Source organism: Bemisia tabaci, chromosome 5 (genome assembly GCF_918797505.1).
Source record: "Bemisia tabaci chromosome 5, PGI_BMITA_v3".
NCBI lineage: Eukaryota > Metazoa > Arthropoda > Insecta > Hemiptera > Aleyrodidae > Bemisia > Bemisia tabaci.
Window position 1 is genome coordinate 13,404,708 of NC_092797.1, and position 15,233 is coordinate 13,419,940.

Below are 15,233 nucleotides of genomic sequence, written 5' to 3' on the forward strand. Positions count from 1 at the left end.
ATAATTTTTTCTTATCTTTCCTTCCTCTTCTTCTACTTTTCCCTCCACCTATTCTTCCAATTCGCGGAAAAAAGAGGTTGGAGTTGTTGGATGATAGGTACGTTTCCAATTAATTGTGGTATTGCCCCAATAAATTAGGTTACTAGCTCAAATGTTGCTGTACTACCACAATTAATTGGAAATGTACGTATCATTGGGGTACTACCACAATTTTAGGGGATGATCCCCAACACTTTCTTCCGTATTCTTCCCCCTTCTTTACCTCTTTGATTTATGTGGATAGGTGAATTTACGCAAGAGCCAGAAATAGTAGTTCCTAATTGCAAAAAATAGTCCAAACGCGACTTTTTAATACATTTATAGTGAGAAAAAAGATGCATAATCATTGCAGAAAATTAATGTCACTAAGGATCTTTTGAATGTCCACTATGGAGAATTTGCATGCAATTTTTTATTGCTTCATCTGGAAGTGCCTGAAGAGCTGATTTTGCAGTATTTTTCATAATTTTTTCCTGCAATGGGAAAAAGTATAAAAATATATTTAAAAGTGAAAAAAATGCACCGCCAAGTGACGTCATCTTGCGGTATTCCCCATTTAAACGCATGCATTTTAGCAGATTAGATCATTTTGTTATATCTTATGCAAAAATTGTTCAATTCATGAACCAACGGTATCTTCGTGTTCAGTTCACTGAGTAGTTTACACTTAAACACGTAATTCATCAATTTTCAGACAACTGAAAAATTTCTATTCACTCGACTTGATGGGTACAGTCTGCCGAGCAGGCAAAGAATTCCATTAAAATGTTTCCATCTTGACCAATGACCACAGGCAATGCATATCAAGTACCAACTCTTCCTATTCCTCCTGCAATCACGGATCAGGAGTCGGGAGGAAGCGAAGATGAATGGGGCGGTCACGCCCCTGTGCCCGCCTTTTCCTCTCGCCAATCGTCAGCTCCGGAGGAAGTGATACCCGGCGATATTTCACCCGGAGCATTTCTTCTTCGCGACACCCTCTTTTTTTCGTAAACTCCGCTTCTTACCCTCTATTTTGATCCCATTTCACGCTCAGCTTCGTTAATTATACCTCGCGTCGGATGAGTGGAGCGCTTAACAGTTGAATTTGTGACCTCAGCGCGCGCGGTGATTTTCGTCGCGCCAAAGTTTGGATTCGCCGACTAAATAGGTAATTAACTCAGTTCCTTTCCTTTGGACTAATTCACTTGATCGCGTCCTGGGATTTTATCTTTTCCCACGTTGGATCACGTTTATCTTAAACTGCATGGAGTATTTTCGCATTGAATGATCCAATTTTTGCCAATTATTAAGTTTTGGGGTCTTGCGACGTTTAAGGTTGAACCTCTATTTTTTTCTTAATGATAATGGAACTAAAGACGGAAAATGGATTCTTCTTATTCTTCCTTCTCTCTTATACCTTCTCTCTCTCTCTTCGTCCTTATCTTTGGGGTAAAAATAAAATTAGGGTGAGAGGCAGGATGGAACCAGGTTCCGTCTAAATTTTTGTAATTTTCAATGAAGCAGGACACCAAACATTATTTCAGCCCTAAAAACAAGACCGGACCTTCCAGGGACTTTGCTCCTTTTCGTCGGACTAACTTACTGGGTTTTGTAATTTTTTCTATTGCAGATCACGTTCTTCCTAGACCGCATGGGGTAAACGCGCATTGAATGATCCATTTTTTCTCAACTATGATGTTTTTGTGGTCACTTTTCTGAAAATTGAATTTTTTAAGTGCATCCATTTTTTACCTCATTATTACGGGACAAAAAAGCCAAACCGAGACCTTCTATTTTTTCTCCACTTACTGTCACTTCTTTCTTATACTTCCCCTCATTCCTCGACCGAATAAAATTTGCAAAAAAACAAAATAAACGGTTCGGCAAAGGAGGGAAGGGTTTACAACTGAATTTTATTTAAATTTCTATAATTTTTAAGAAGAGTGACAAAAACCTATTTCTTATTTTTCAAGTTTTATTTTATTGAACAAGAGTAAATTATACATGATTACTCTGGAAATGAATTCAACTGATTCGCCTTCAACTGATCGGGTAGGCAAAATGGATTCCAAGAAATTTGAATAGTGGTATCATTTGGAATACGCGATTAGCAGCGCGAGTTCTTACTATTCTTTACTACTAAGACACTACTCAGTACTCACTGTTAGTCGTTTACCACTCATTGTCAGTCTTTTTTACTTTTTAACTGAAACCTATGTTCTTCTTTCAGATTTTTTCACTGTCTCATTGAGTGCTAATGTATAAGACGCCTGTTTAAGCTACACAAAATGACCAGAGAATCAACACAACCAGACACTTTGAGAAGGCTCCGAACCCCTAAATGTGCAAGATGTCGTAATCATGGCATCATATCATACCTGAGGGGCCACAAAAAACTTTGCCGCTGGCGAGAGTGCAGATGCGCAAATTGTTTGCTGATTATTCAAAGACAAAAAGTCATGGCTGCTCAAGTAGCCCTAAGAAGGTAAATTTTTGTTGGTTCTTCATAAATTTAAAATTTGATTGCACACTCATGTGCATAAATGATACCTAATTCAGAATCATGACTTTTTTTCACACTTTCTTACCTACGGTTTTTAAGAATTTGAGTTTTAGAGGAAAGCAGTCGGAAGATACCGATGTGAGAACAATTGAAATCCATCAAATTTTGATGATCTCATATTTGTTTTCGATCCACACACTAATTCTAAAAGAGCATAATCCGAGAAAATTCTGCAGTCTAGTGTCAGTTACATTTTGAGTGAAGCTGACTCGAATAATTGAAGGCTCATTAAATCATATCATACTGGAAAATTAATCATGTCTTGAATGTATCGAGTTGCATCAAATTAATGCAACTACGGTGGTTTTCAAAATTCATTTCAAACTCCAAGCCATTTTACCAGCTCTCGGTTAAATATTCATAAACTCACGAAACATTGACTATCGTCCTTCTATTTGAAGTTATTTGACAATGAAATTCTTTTCTGCAGGCATCAAATAAATCTAAAAAATGACGGCTATCGTGGTGCGCTGCATCAAAAAGAAATTCAAAGGCGGAAAATTATAGAATTTCAAAAGGTTCTCTACAAACAGCAACTTACTTCCTCAGACACAGTCTCATCGTACAAAGGTAAATACGAAATATCAATCAATTACTTTAATTACAGTATATTGTCAAGGGGATTATTCAAAAACAGATGAATGCAGGTAACTGTGTGGTTTCCCGGATCAGCTGCTATTTCCTAATTATTGGAAAAACAAATATTTTTCGTTCATAGGCTGAATTGGGTTGCAGAGGAAAATTCTCTTTTTTCCAGAACTTGCACTTGTAAACATGCGAAGAAAAAAATCATTTTAGTGCCACATCAGATTAAACTTTGATTTATTGTGGAACAGGAAAGTCGAATTACGAACACGGAAAATTTTAATTTCTCATCTCTGCGTTATATTTGGAAATTTTGAACGCGTGTATCATGCACAGGAAAACAAGTACGAAACTGGGTGCGTCACTGCTCTACTGTACTGGCTTTCAAGGGAATCTTTTAACCATTAATATTCCGGGTAATATTCGGAGTAACCATACGCCTAGCACCCGCATTACCAAAATTTTTATCCGTGTGTTCTACGCGGAATTCTGATGGAAAAAAAAACATGTATCAAAATCTCTTACCATGTTGAATGATCGATTAAAGGATTCAAATACAATTATATTAAATTCCGAAGAGTGCCCCCCTGAAAACCTGACGAGTCGAACAAGTTTAGAAATCGCCCCAATCAGAGGTAACACATTTTTTTAAACATTTCAAAAATATCGAGGACAGCATTTTATCTTTCGGATATTTCTAGGATATTTTCAAGTCGGCGGACATACTGTGGAACGTTTGCAGAAATTTTAAAAATACTTTCCTTTTCAATTTTTTCACAATTTTGCTCTAAGACCTTATCTGAAATGTTTAATTTTTTCCTTCAACAGTATATGATACGAATACCTTTTGCCAATATTTTAAAGGTACGAAATGTAATTTTTTCTGCCTGAGACTGGGCCGAAGTGCAAACTACCGCTTCAGCAGCAATTTAATCCTAACAATGAATGTCGCTGAACTAAACAGAAGCTTTCCTCCTCGACTATATTCCAGCGATGATAAATAGGTAGATAAAGCGGTATGGTTAAATATCCGTGTAAGCTATTGATAGATGAAGTGTTAATTTTCGGTCTCGCGTCTTGAGCCCGTGAGTGAAGTGACAGTGACTCGCTTCGGTTGTCACGGTGTCACGCGTCACCCTGACAGGGGAGGGGTGAACGCATTCACACATTCCCGTGTCAAGTTTTAGATTTCCCTGCATCGGCGGACCGACTTCCGCCCAAGCCTGCTAAGTAAAAACGCCGTATGAGCCTTCAGACGTTGCCAAAATCCCCTTGATAAAATAAGAATTTATTGGGAAAGTTGTAGGTTTTTTTCTTCGTTTTTTGTTCGTACTTTCATCTAAAATACCTCGATGTTGGGTGTCGATAAAGGACGCTTTTGGGCTCACCCTGCTGCCGTGATACAGAAAAGAGCCGTTAGTGCAGTCTAGAGTGAGCCGCAAGACACATAAGAGCATGTGCTAATCGTGGCTCATACATAAATGCACTTGTGGCTCTCTTCCGTAATACGACAGCCTAGCTGAATTTCCACAACTCAGCGATTTTTTGATCATTAAAAATAAATATTTTACAGAACGCTTTGTAATTTGGTCATTTTAAGTCTTCTTTTGGATGTAGTACTGTCCTAAGCATGGATCTGAAGGCTGATCTCGGTGAAAAATGCGAATTTCAGCATTAGACCAACAAAACCCGCATTTTTTGCCACAATTGGCCATCAGACCCACGTCTAACATCCGAAATGAGACCGGAAATGACCAAATTACGTTGCATTTCGTAAAATATAGACCTAGAATGAGCTAAAAATCGCCAAAGAGTTCAGTAAATTCTCTATAATAAGGCTCTATAACGGCCCTCATTGGTACACTGCCTTTTAAGGTGAAATATGCAATACTTTCTTCCCCAATACATATTTAATTAGGGGAAATTTGGCAACACATATGAAAGTTCATATGACGTTCTTCTTTAGCATGGCTGTGAAGGCGAACCGCCCTACTGCTCCGCACGAAGGAAAACCGCGTATTTAAATAGGGATTCTACTTGGTGTTGGGTGGTTCATGCTCAGCCGGGCAGACCATCCCTCCGTGATTTGACACCCCTTCCCGTCGTCGAGGCAGACGTCCCAGACAGCGTGTCGGCACTCCAGTCACTGTGTCACGATAGTGTTTATGTAGGCGTCGGATGTCAAGTCCTCGGCGGGAGATTCTTCTCGCGTTTTGAGGGTGCCTCAAGGTTGCCAGGTTGTGAGAAAAGATATGGATATTTGACACCGTGTTAAACTGAGAAATGTGCTTCATTTTCAGCACGATCTGTCAACATGAGGTGCCTTCAAGCTGCCACTGTGTGTTAATAAATTGCCGGGAGACTTTTATCATGCGTTGGATACTGTTGCTTGATTGCTTTGATGCACTTTTGTAGTTCACGGAAAAAATTGTTTAAAGAACTAATTTTAAGGATTTAAAAATATTTTGCGTGAGAAAAAAGTTTTATCTTCTCATCTTTTTTACCCGCAAGAATCTCCTTTCTATAGAAAAAAGAGAATGTGGATTTGAAATGTTATTTTTATTCCTTCGTTAATTCAAGCGGAAGTTATTTATAGACATAGGTTGTTTCGTCATTAATGACACATTTTCTTTTATCATGATGAAAAAAATACCCTTGCATCAATTTTTCTTAAAATGTCTTTCAAGAACAAGAAAAACTTTCTTTCAGACCAAAGAGAGTATTTGTTTTCATAAATTAATAAAAAGTATCTACATTCACTATATTTTTAGTATATGCTAGCGGCGTGTTTATTTATTACATATCGACGGTGAAACTACCAAACCACGTATCTCGGTTTGCGACGTCGCTGACTTCCTGTCATACTTTATTTTTTAAATGAAAAACTACTTAACATCCAGTCTTGAAAATTTCTGTGATTTTTCCTCTTTGTGCGGAGAAAATTCCGTGAAAATTTCAAGGAATGATGTTGATTTGGTCTACTTCAAAAAAATAAAATGAGAGCGTAGATTTTTAAACACCGCAAACGAGATACGTGGTTTGGTGGTTTCACCGTCGATATGTTGGATTTCGTGGTTAGTTTGAATGTGTACACTCTGATAGTGACGGACAATACTACGCACCTTGGTTTGCGACATCAGGGGTGCACATTGTGCTTGGCTGCTAGGTCGAACAGCTCCTGGATATTTTTTACACTCGTCGACCAATGCGTTATGTCATTTTTTTGCTTCCTTTGTCTGGTTTTGATTTTAACTCGTATACGCAATCACCGAAGAGAAATTACAAATATCACGCCCACACAACAGCGTCTGGTTTTAACAGGTCTGCTCATCGACGTAAATTCTGTGACATGATTAACAATATTCGATTTGAAGAGCTTAGTGACAGATCGTCGTTTACTACCCGAGGGAACGTAATTTAATTTCAAGGTTGCTAAATTGACTAAAAAACAGTTTTTTATACCAATATGACGCTGCAATTTTTTTTGTTTTTTTTTATATTTACAAAATTTTGCTATTTATGGCGTGTTGTAAAACCAGTATCATTTTTAGTCAGAAACGCGCATTAGTTAACTTGGTGGAACATTTGCGAATGGCAACTTTGCAACACTGACATTTAGTTACGTTCTTTCGACTTAGAGGCGACGAATTCACTACGTAAAATCTATCGTGTGCTTTGAATGGATCCTTGAATGTTTCAGGTGACGCGCGGAGCAGTTCTGAACGTGACGCTGAGCTGTCGCAGAGAATTCAAAGAAGGAAAGTATTCGTGGATCCGAATTTACTGCAACCAATGAAGAGCTGGAATGCTAATTTCACCGAGGATACGGGTCGATTGCGAATAGGAGATTGTAAAACTAATTCGGATGCCCTGTCACGACGAGAGAGTATACGGCCATCAAAGCCAACAAAGTTGTCTTTTTCGATTGATTCTCTTTTGGGAGATATTTTACGCGATTGAAAGCAATTGTTCACCTGAAAGAACAGATCGCGAATAAAATACTGACGAATCAACCAATTAAAGGATGTTGACGGGGGAATTTAAGGATTCGTACAATTTTACTCATCTTTTCACCCAAAAATCATTGGCGAAAATGGTGATATTCTGTCCCCGTATTGAGGATAAGATCGAGACAACATTAACGTTAATTTCAAGTGACATTTGAGTAAACTCGTTTTATTCGGATCTATTTGACTCTGAAGACTTCAATTGACTCTAAATTGCTTTAATTGTCCCTACAATAGGTTACATTTGACTCGATTGAAACTTCGTTTAACTTGACTTATCTTCATAGTAGGAACGAAATACGATTATTTTTAATCGTGAAGTTTCGTTCAGAAGATGGATGCAGCAAAATTAACTTTTATTACGAGATTGATTATAAATGATCAAAAATATAAAGAGTGAAATATTGGACTGTTTCAACCCTTTCCATGTAATAACTTTAATAAATATTTCTTGCTCCAAGACATATCTATCGTCGTTCAAGTGCATCATGTACCCAAGGAATTTTGAATAGTTGACTATGGTTTGTTTTACTTGTTGATCCCGCCATCTTGGTGGGACATTTCTACCACCCATGTTCGAAATTATAAATATTGTTCAACGCAACTTGATGGCTAATAATTTTCTTTTATTTTATAATTAAGTTTTTGGCCACAAAACTATAAAACAGTTTAACAAATAAATTAATTGGAATATAAATATATTATGTACACAATAGTTTACAAGCGTTTCTTTTTCAAGCATAGATAATACAGCAATTAATTTTAAAAATTAACAAGTAACATGTTTAAAAAATGAACAAAACTAAGGTCTGCCGAAAACTTCGTTTTCAAGGAATATCTAAGCAAATGCAAGTGGACCTGCAAATAGTTTGAAATACATTCCGGTAAAGGCGTCATAGTGCGTCATACCAGTGGATGACAACAGGCATTCATTGATCGTTTTATTTTTTATTTTTTAGAGTGCACAACTTATAATTTTGTTGAGATATAACTTCGGTAAATGCTAGAATATTATGATGATTTTATGACTTTAGCTCCTCTGTCCGTACAGAACTTTCCTATAATCTAATTCCAAACTTATTATTTTAAATACCCATACATGTGACTCAAGGGTGAGGCATGAATGATCAATTATCTAGTTTCCCCATCCCCCATGAAATACAAATCCCCCATCTAGTATCTCCATTTGAAGCTATGATATAGAATCGATTATATAATTGTTCGTTGCGGACGCACCCTGTTGATCGATTCTTCTCCATTGGTTTAAATGGCAGATCAATCGATAAATTGCAAAGTACGCCACGGCACCAATGTGACTGGTAAAAAGGAAATGGACCTTAGTCAAAAAATATTCAACTTTGCTTAAATGGTACCATAGGAAGCATGAGAGTTTTACGATCCTTCCGGAACAGAAAATGTCAGAACCGGAATCATAGCCGTCTAGAGTTTGGAGTTCAGAAAAGCGCAGTATTAATATAAAAAGGATTTAAACTTCAAGTTCTCCATATTTAGAGCACGAAATGTCGTAATGAGAATGAAATGATTTAGGTCCCTTATCTTGTAGGCAATCCCTAATAGTCAAAACTTAGTGTACCCTCTATTCTTGCGAGTGCGTCAAAATTCTGTGCTAGTTACAAAATGGCTCTAATTTCACAGTGTGCACTATTTATTCACTTTACTTTTCCGTCATTTTTCGGTGCAAAGCATCAATCTGAAATTTACGTGTATAACTAACGAAAGAGAAACAAAAAGGGTCTCCTAATTCGTACATTCTAAAAAGTCGTCTAGGTTTTTTGAAGGTCCAAATCTACCGACGACTTTTTATGAGTGACAGGTATTGAGTTTGGTTTCTTGCACGACAACTATTTTACGCCAAAGAAGAAGAAAATAGAGAGAAGAAGGAGGAAAAGGAAAGAAGAAGAAAATATAGAGAAATAGAAGTAAAGGAAAGAGGAAAAAAATAAGGTAAGAGAATGAGGAGGCAGAGGATGAAAAAAAGAGAAAGAAAATAAAGAAAAATAAAGCAGAAATAGAAAATTAGAGTGTTAGAGAGAGGAGTAAAAAGAGAAAAAAGAGCATTAGAGAGACAGGAAGGAGAGAAAGAAGAAGGAAGAGAATGAATAAGAAAAGTGGTAACATGATGAAAGTGCTCGGTCATTCGATGATCACATAAAAAAAGCAATCTTTCTACAAAAACGGGAAAATATCACACTATCGCCAAGTCAGTTCGCCTTCAATTTCAGTTACGGCAACACAAGCTCCCATGTGGTCGAATAGTGGTATCATTCCCCCTGGAGCAGTTAGTCTCTCGCAGCGATTTTTTGTAGGCACGTTAAATTTTGTTACATTTGCGTCAACTTATTCAAGTTTTTCAGAGTTAAGTTTTCATGTTGGATAATGTCTGAGTTCAAATGTGAGCTTAATCGCATTTACTATTTACCAATAAACGGCCACTAACGTGAGTGCTCATTTTACGTTGTTTTCACAAAACTGTTTTTATTTATTTCCCGTCCGAGAAGAGGAAGAATAGGGAAAAGGAAAGAAGGGGAAGAATAGAGAGAGGAGGAATTTGTAGCAGGATAGCCGCGTAAACACCGTGATACGGAACATTTTTATCATGCGTCATTGTCATTTTTCAGCACTACCACTTTTTGAGCGGGCATATGTCTGGAGACTTGAACGCAGACTAAAAAAATAGACAATAAGTGCTTGCAAAAATCTTCGCCGGTAGTTACCTGGTACAATCACACTGAGGAATTTGTCTTCTCCGTTCAATCTTTCTCTTCTTTCGTCCCCCGCGCAACAACCACCCTCTTTTCGTCCCCCATTGGCCGTCCTGATTAGCTCAGCGCAACGAAAATATTCAAATAATTCCGCAATTTAATGCAATAACATGACTTTTAACCATAATTTCAACCATTTTTTTCTCCATAACAAGTACTTTAATTTTATGTTGCATATTTCGCAGTTTACTCTGTGTTTAGCATCCATATTAGTGATTATTATTAGATTTAACACAATTTTAATACGTTCGTTCTGCATACCTTTCTTTTTCGCGTTAATTGTACATAAGTTTAAGTAATTGAGAAAAAAATTGATTATATTCTCTGAGAGGGAAACAATTCTTGTTCAAATAACTCTTTACAAATTTGCGGGAATATTATACTGCCTGTATACAAACCAAGACAACGTCTTAATGATCTAAAAACAAAACATATATGAATAGAAAAGAGAATCGAATGATTACCTAACCATTTATTATCAGTTTTAAAGAAACGAAATCTATGAATTTTTTAGCGCACTGTACTTTTTTATACTGTAAGATAAACAGAGGATAAATACATTCGTGCATTGCTTTATCCAGTAAAAACCTTTTGTTCATTGGTCAAAATTTTAAAAAAGTAATTATCACGAGAAAATTTTATTTTGGTAACGTGTATTTGAAAATATGGAATCAAGTATTGTTTTAAGTTTCAGAAATAATTCGATTATGACGTTAACATTAAAAATTGCGTCTCCGCTTGCAATTGCAGGCAGAATATAAAATTGGCTCTTTGAGAACAATTATGGTTATAAGAAAACAGGTTCTCACATTGAAAAGAAAGAGTCTATACTTAAGTAACGAACGATCAAAATAATTTTATGTGCATGAATAAATGGAGATACGGCTCTATAAGATATTATTGCAAAACAAAAATAAAACTTAAAACATTATTGACTCCAGAGCATCGCAATATTCACACGTGTTATAAAAAAGTGTGTGTGTATCGGAGAATTCATCTTTTTATTTATGCGTAATGTTCAGGACAGTCAAAAATTAAGTCGGAAGAATCTAATTAGGGAACAAAATGTATGAAAATTTCCCGTAACATTTTTGTGATCTACACGTCTCACGCTTTGCCAAAACTGTGAATCACGATGCAAACATTTTCATTGCTGGTGGAAATTTTTCATCGATGGGGGCATATTCCACAATGCACCTAATCGGACAAATCCCAGTGAAAATATTGGAACACCGCGCGTGCGGGTGACACGGTGACACCGATCTACTTAACATTGCTTATGATAAAGTCGGAAATATCTCTGGAAAAATTACAGCTTTTCTGATCAAACCCGCCAATTTTACTTTTCTCTTAAATAGAAAATTGACTGACTCTGCATTAACGTGGTGACACAGTGATTTACACGAGATTACAGGATGAAGAGGAGTTTCGCAAATTCGAAGGAATTATCAGTTTTATTTACGCGAATGAATTCGGTTCATCTTTTGAGCACTAAAAAGAGGGTTGTAACTTACAAAGGTTAATGACTTAAATCGGTATATAACTTAAGCTTCGGCGCATGATCAAACTGATAGCGACCGAATCGGCAAAGTGAACGAATTATACAAACAAACAATGTATTGATAACCAATGAAAACCCTGCCCTTTCTGGTTTGGTAGCACCAGTTTGATCTTGTTACTCAGCTTTTAGTGCCAGTGTCTTCATTCAACCATTTATGAGCCCTAATCAGGGAGTTACGAGGGTTTTCCAGAAAGTAAGTTTACCTATTCAATACATCCTAAACTGCAACAGATAAATAAAATCTGTAAAAATTTCTAAAAAAATACTATTTTCAGCTTTATAACGCGTTACCGAAATTAAAATTTGGTCCTGTAGAACCTTATAAACTGGGTTTTACTTGATCAACCTCTACTCCGCGCCGGTCCAAAAGACGGAGCATCATAGAATGGATCGAGTTAGTACGAAAAGTCGGACATGATTTTGAAACTTTAAATGCTTATGCCCTAATTAATTTTCCCTCAAGAGACACCACTTGAACTTTAAAATGAGAAGAAATAGACATTAAAGTTTGCAATTTTAGTAAAACATCTCATGTTCCGACCTCTATCAAAAGGTTGTTCCATTAAATTGTTCGCCATAGCGAATGAGCTGCTGCATTTGTTGCTTACCCAAAGCAAGAAGATATCTTTGAAGTACAAACGAAGATTTGGAAGCGCTTTGCCAAATTGGATCTTCGCAGTAAAAGCCTGCCGTTGACACCGCGCCGAGTGCCGCGGGCCGCAGGTGAAGTGCTGAGTGCTTGGACAGTCAAAACGCCTTCAACTCCGTGCGTATGCAACGCGGACATCCATAGAGTTCGAATAGTTGCATCCAGGAGTTGAAATGAAATGGGACCAGCGCGGACCAGAGATAGGGTTAGAAAACCCCAGTTTGGACCATATTTTGATTCGTATGGCGCATTAGAAAGCTAAGAGTAGTGTCCTTTTACAAATTCTCTGCCTCTATCCATGGGGAAATATCGAATGAGTTTTATTTATCTCCTCGTGCATCCAAAATTGTTGACGAAAGCGTCATTGCTTCCAAGATATAAACTCAAATGTTGTAAATGTACCACAGCACCCAAAATTAATTTTTATTTTCGTAACGAAAGTTGCCAATACGTCAAAAAATCTAACCCACTTGCAAAAATTCGACCGAAACAATGTCTCATCCCGCATTTGCCTAGCGAAGGTCTTCCCCGCATGAAGGAAAAACCAAAGTCATACGGTGACCTCCTCCGTGAACCTATTCTTATCATCTAAGTTAATTACAATTGCGTGGGTCTTGGCGTGACCCGACTTCAAATTAGGCGATTTACAACAATTATTCGAACTATTCGGGCTCGTCGGGTTGCTCTCGGTCGCAGCCGCGCTAGCGGCACCCGATTTCTCCGCCGTCTTACTATTCCCTAATTTCTTGTGCAACAACTTTCTTGAGCATTTCGTTTTCGTCTTGGTTTTCGGTTTGGCGGTCCGCGAGTTGGACTGCTCGCTTTGCGAGTGGGAGACGTCCTCGGAGCTTCGGGCTTCGTCCGTGGAGCGCGCCACCGGCGGCGTGGAGGCGGACGCGATGTCCTCGCTGTTGACCTGGACCTCGACCGACTCGGTTTTGTTGACCACGAAGAGTTCCGTGGTCAGGATGCAGTCGGAGCTGTCCTCCTCGAGGATGTCGTCGTCGGCGTAGCCTTGCCGGCCGGCCTCCTGCATGGCGGATATCCGGGCGGCCAGGTGCCGGTTCCCTTGCCTCATGTTCTCCTCCCGCAGTTTGCCCAGCTGCTTGTATAGGCGCCGGAACTCCTCCTGAAACAGAAATTTGGTTTTTAGCGCACAGAACTCTGAATTATAAAACTTAAGGGGTATAACTTAATAAACTTAAGTAACAAGTGGAAAGACAGAAGGAACGGAGAAAGGAATTTGAGAATGAACCGATCAAAGATTACGAAAAACTATCAATTTGTGTAATCTTTATTCCCGCTTGCGACTCCAAGAGGGGGAGGGGGTTGTCTTAACTATCAGTATAAAGGGACTCTAAAACAGTATAGATATTTCAGGGTCAAATGATATGATTGGCCCGCCAAGTCATTGAATTAGCCATGCCATCACACCGCCTGACCTAGATATATTCATAGCACGATTTGATGTGACATGATGTGACACGGTGTGACGATAGCTTTTTGGCCACGGATCCAGTAAAATATCCGTGAGGCAATGGAGACTTTGCAGGGGTCTGAAATTTTGTGGATTTCGTGTTTAAAAAAGAAACTATTGAGTGAACTGAGCAGGAGGATATCCTTGGTTTCTAAAATGAACAATGTTTAGATATGACACCACAAAATGACCTACTTTACCAAAGTACACGTGTTAAAAGGGGATATGCTGCAGTGTCTGATGACGTCATAAAGGGACAGATTTTCTCACATTTATATCTATTTTTCCAAAATTTTCCATATCAGGAATAATCATGAAAAATATTGTGAACGTAGCTCATTATGCACTTTCAGATGCAACAATAAACCATTTTCTTGCAAATTCTCTATTCTTTGCTTTTCTTACGTTAAGGACGTAACTTGATTTCCTTTTGAACCTTATTTTCCGTATACATCGATGCTTTTCGGGGCTCGTATGGAAATTAAGATACGCACTTACAGCAAAAAAGGGAACTGTCGGGTCCTCCGAGGAATTTAAGAAATTTTAATTTTTGTGAAAACTTGAGCAAGAATTTATTCATTTTTCCCGTTCAAACTTTTCCCTGCATTTTATTCCTTTCAGGGATCCGTGAACTACACTGAGTGCACAATATTCGTCGCTTTGCTAACGTAAGGGCGAATCCATATATCTAAGGGAGCCCCGCGAAAGCATGGAGTTATATGGACAGTACGGCTCACGTGAAATAAAGACATGTCCTCACGTCAGAGGAGTTACGAATTCAGTGGCTGGCGTGCTTTGCGATATATCGATTGTTATGTCATTTAAATCTATGGAAAAGGATCGATAATCAGGGTTTTCGCAGCGAACACCTTAATAATCAATTCTTTACCATAAGTCTAAATGGCAGAACAATCGATACATCGCAAAGCACACCACGGCAATGGTTACGATATGCAGTGGTGAGTCCTGTAAATTGGCTCTGCTGGGCACTGTTCATTTACAGGCATAGAAAAAAAAACGTATATCTATCAAAACAGACCGCCTTCCCGTGAATCGATCATTTAAATTGGGTTTAATGGAGCAAAAGCAGTGTGGCCAACTTCCGCGAATGGCCAATGCCCCGAGCTGATCGTAGCTCGAACGCTGATGCACCAATGAAGAACGCCGTTCAGTGCTGTCAAACGTCCTCCCGAAAAATATTCGTTTGTGAACAAACCTGAATATCATGATCTGAGATGTTGCTGTATTCTAAAATATAAGCAGTGCACGCGTTGTTCGTCGCCTGAGATTGCGAGTGGTTCGTTGATCGCGGCTTCGACATGAACCTGGCGGCTTGAGATTTGGAGACGACACTCAGGGTTTCTTCCGATTTCCCGTGTCCTTTTAATACCATGTAAGCCTGGAGAGGAAAAAAAATCCATAATTAGTTGATATAATATAAAATTATGTATTCAGAAGTAATTCCATATTATTATCCAAAATTATTGAATTATTATTTATTACAAGCAATTATTCAAGAATCGAGCATTACATCAACCCAAGTAGCACAGTGCAACGAGAATATTGAAATTAAATTGCAGTTTGATT

General features: G+C 38.1%; 2 protein-coding genes across 3 annotated transcripts in view; one reads left to right on the forward strand and one right to left on the reverse strand.

Annotated features, from left to right (window-relative positions):
• Nucleotides 1–69: 69 nt before the first annotated feature.
• LOC109042123 (uncharacterized) lies at nt 70–7,634 on the forward strand. The gene is made up of 4 exons (XM_019058688.2): nt 70–1,189; nt 2,252–2,506; nt 3,015–3,154; nt 6,870–7,634. Exons 2-4 carry the CDS (start codon nt 2,310–2,312, stop codon nt 7,127–7,129), a joined length of 597 nt encoding a protein of 198 aa, XP_018914233.2. The 5' UTR covers nt 70–1,189; nt 2,252–2,309; the 3' UTR covers nt 7,130–7,634.
• Nucleotides 7,635–7,781: 147 nt separating this feature from the next.
• Nucleotides 7,782–15,233, reverse strand: part of LOC109042210 (metabotropic glycine receptor) — a 437,874-nt gene continuing 430,422 nt past the window's right edge. For both annotated transcript variants that reach the window (XM_072300307.1, XM_072300308.1), the window contains exons 14-15: nt 14,863–15,045; nt 7,782–13,298 (exon numbers count right to left, since the gene is read on the reverse strand). In XM_072300307.1, the coding sequence (XP_072156408.1) occupies nt 12,720–13,298; nt 14,863–15,045 (762 nt within the window). In that variant the 3' untranslated portion in view covers nt 7,782–12,719. The remainder of the gene's footprint in view (nt 13,299–14,862; nt 15,046–15,233) is intronic.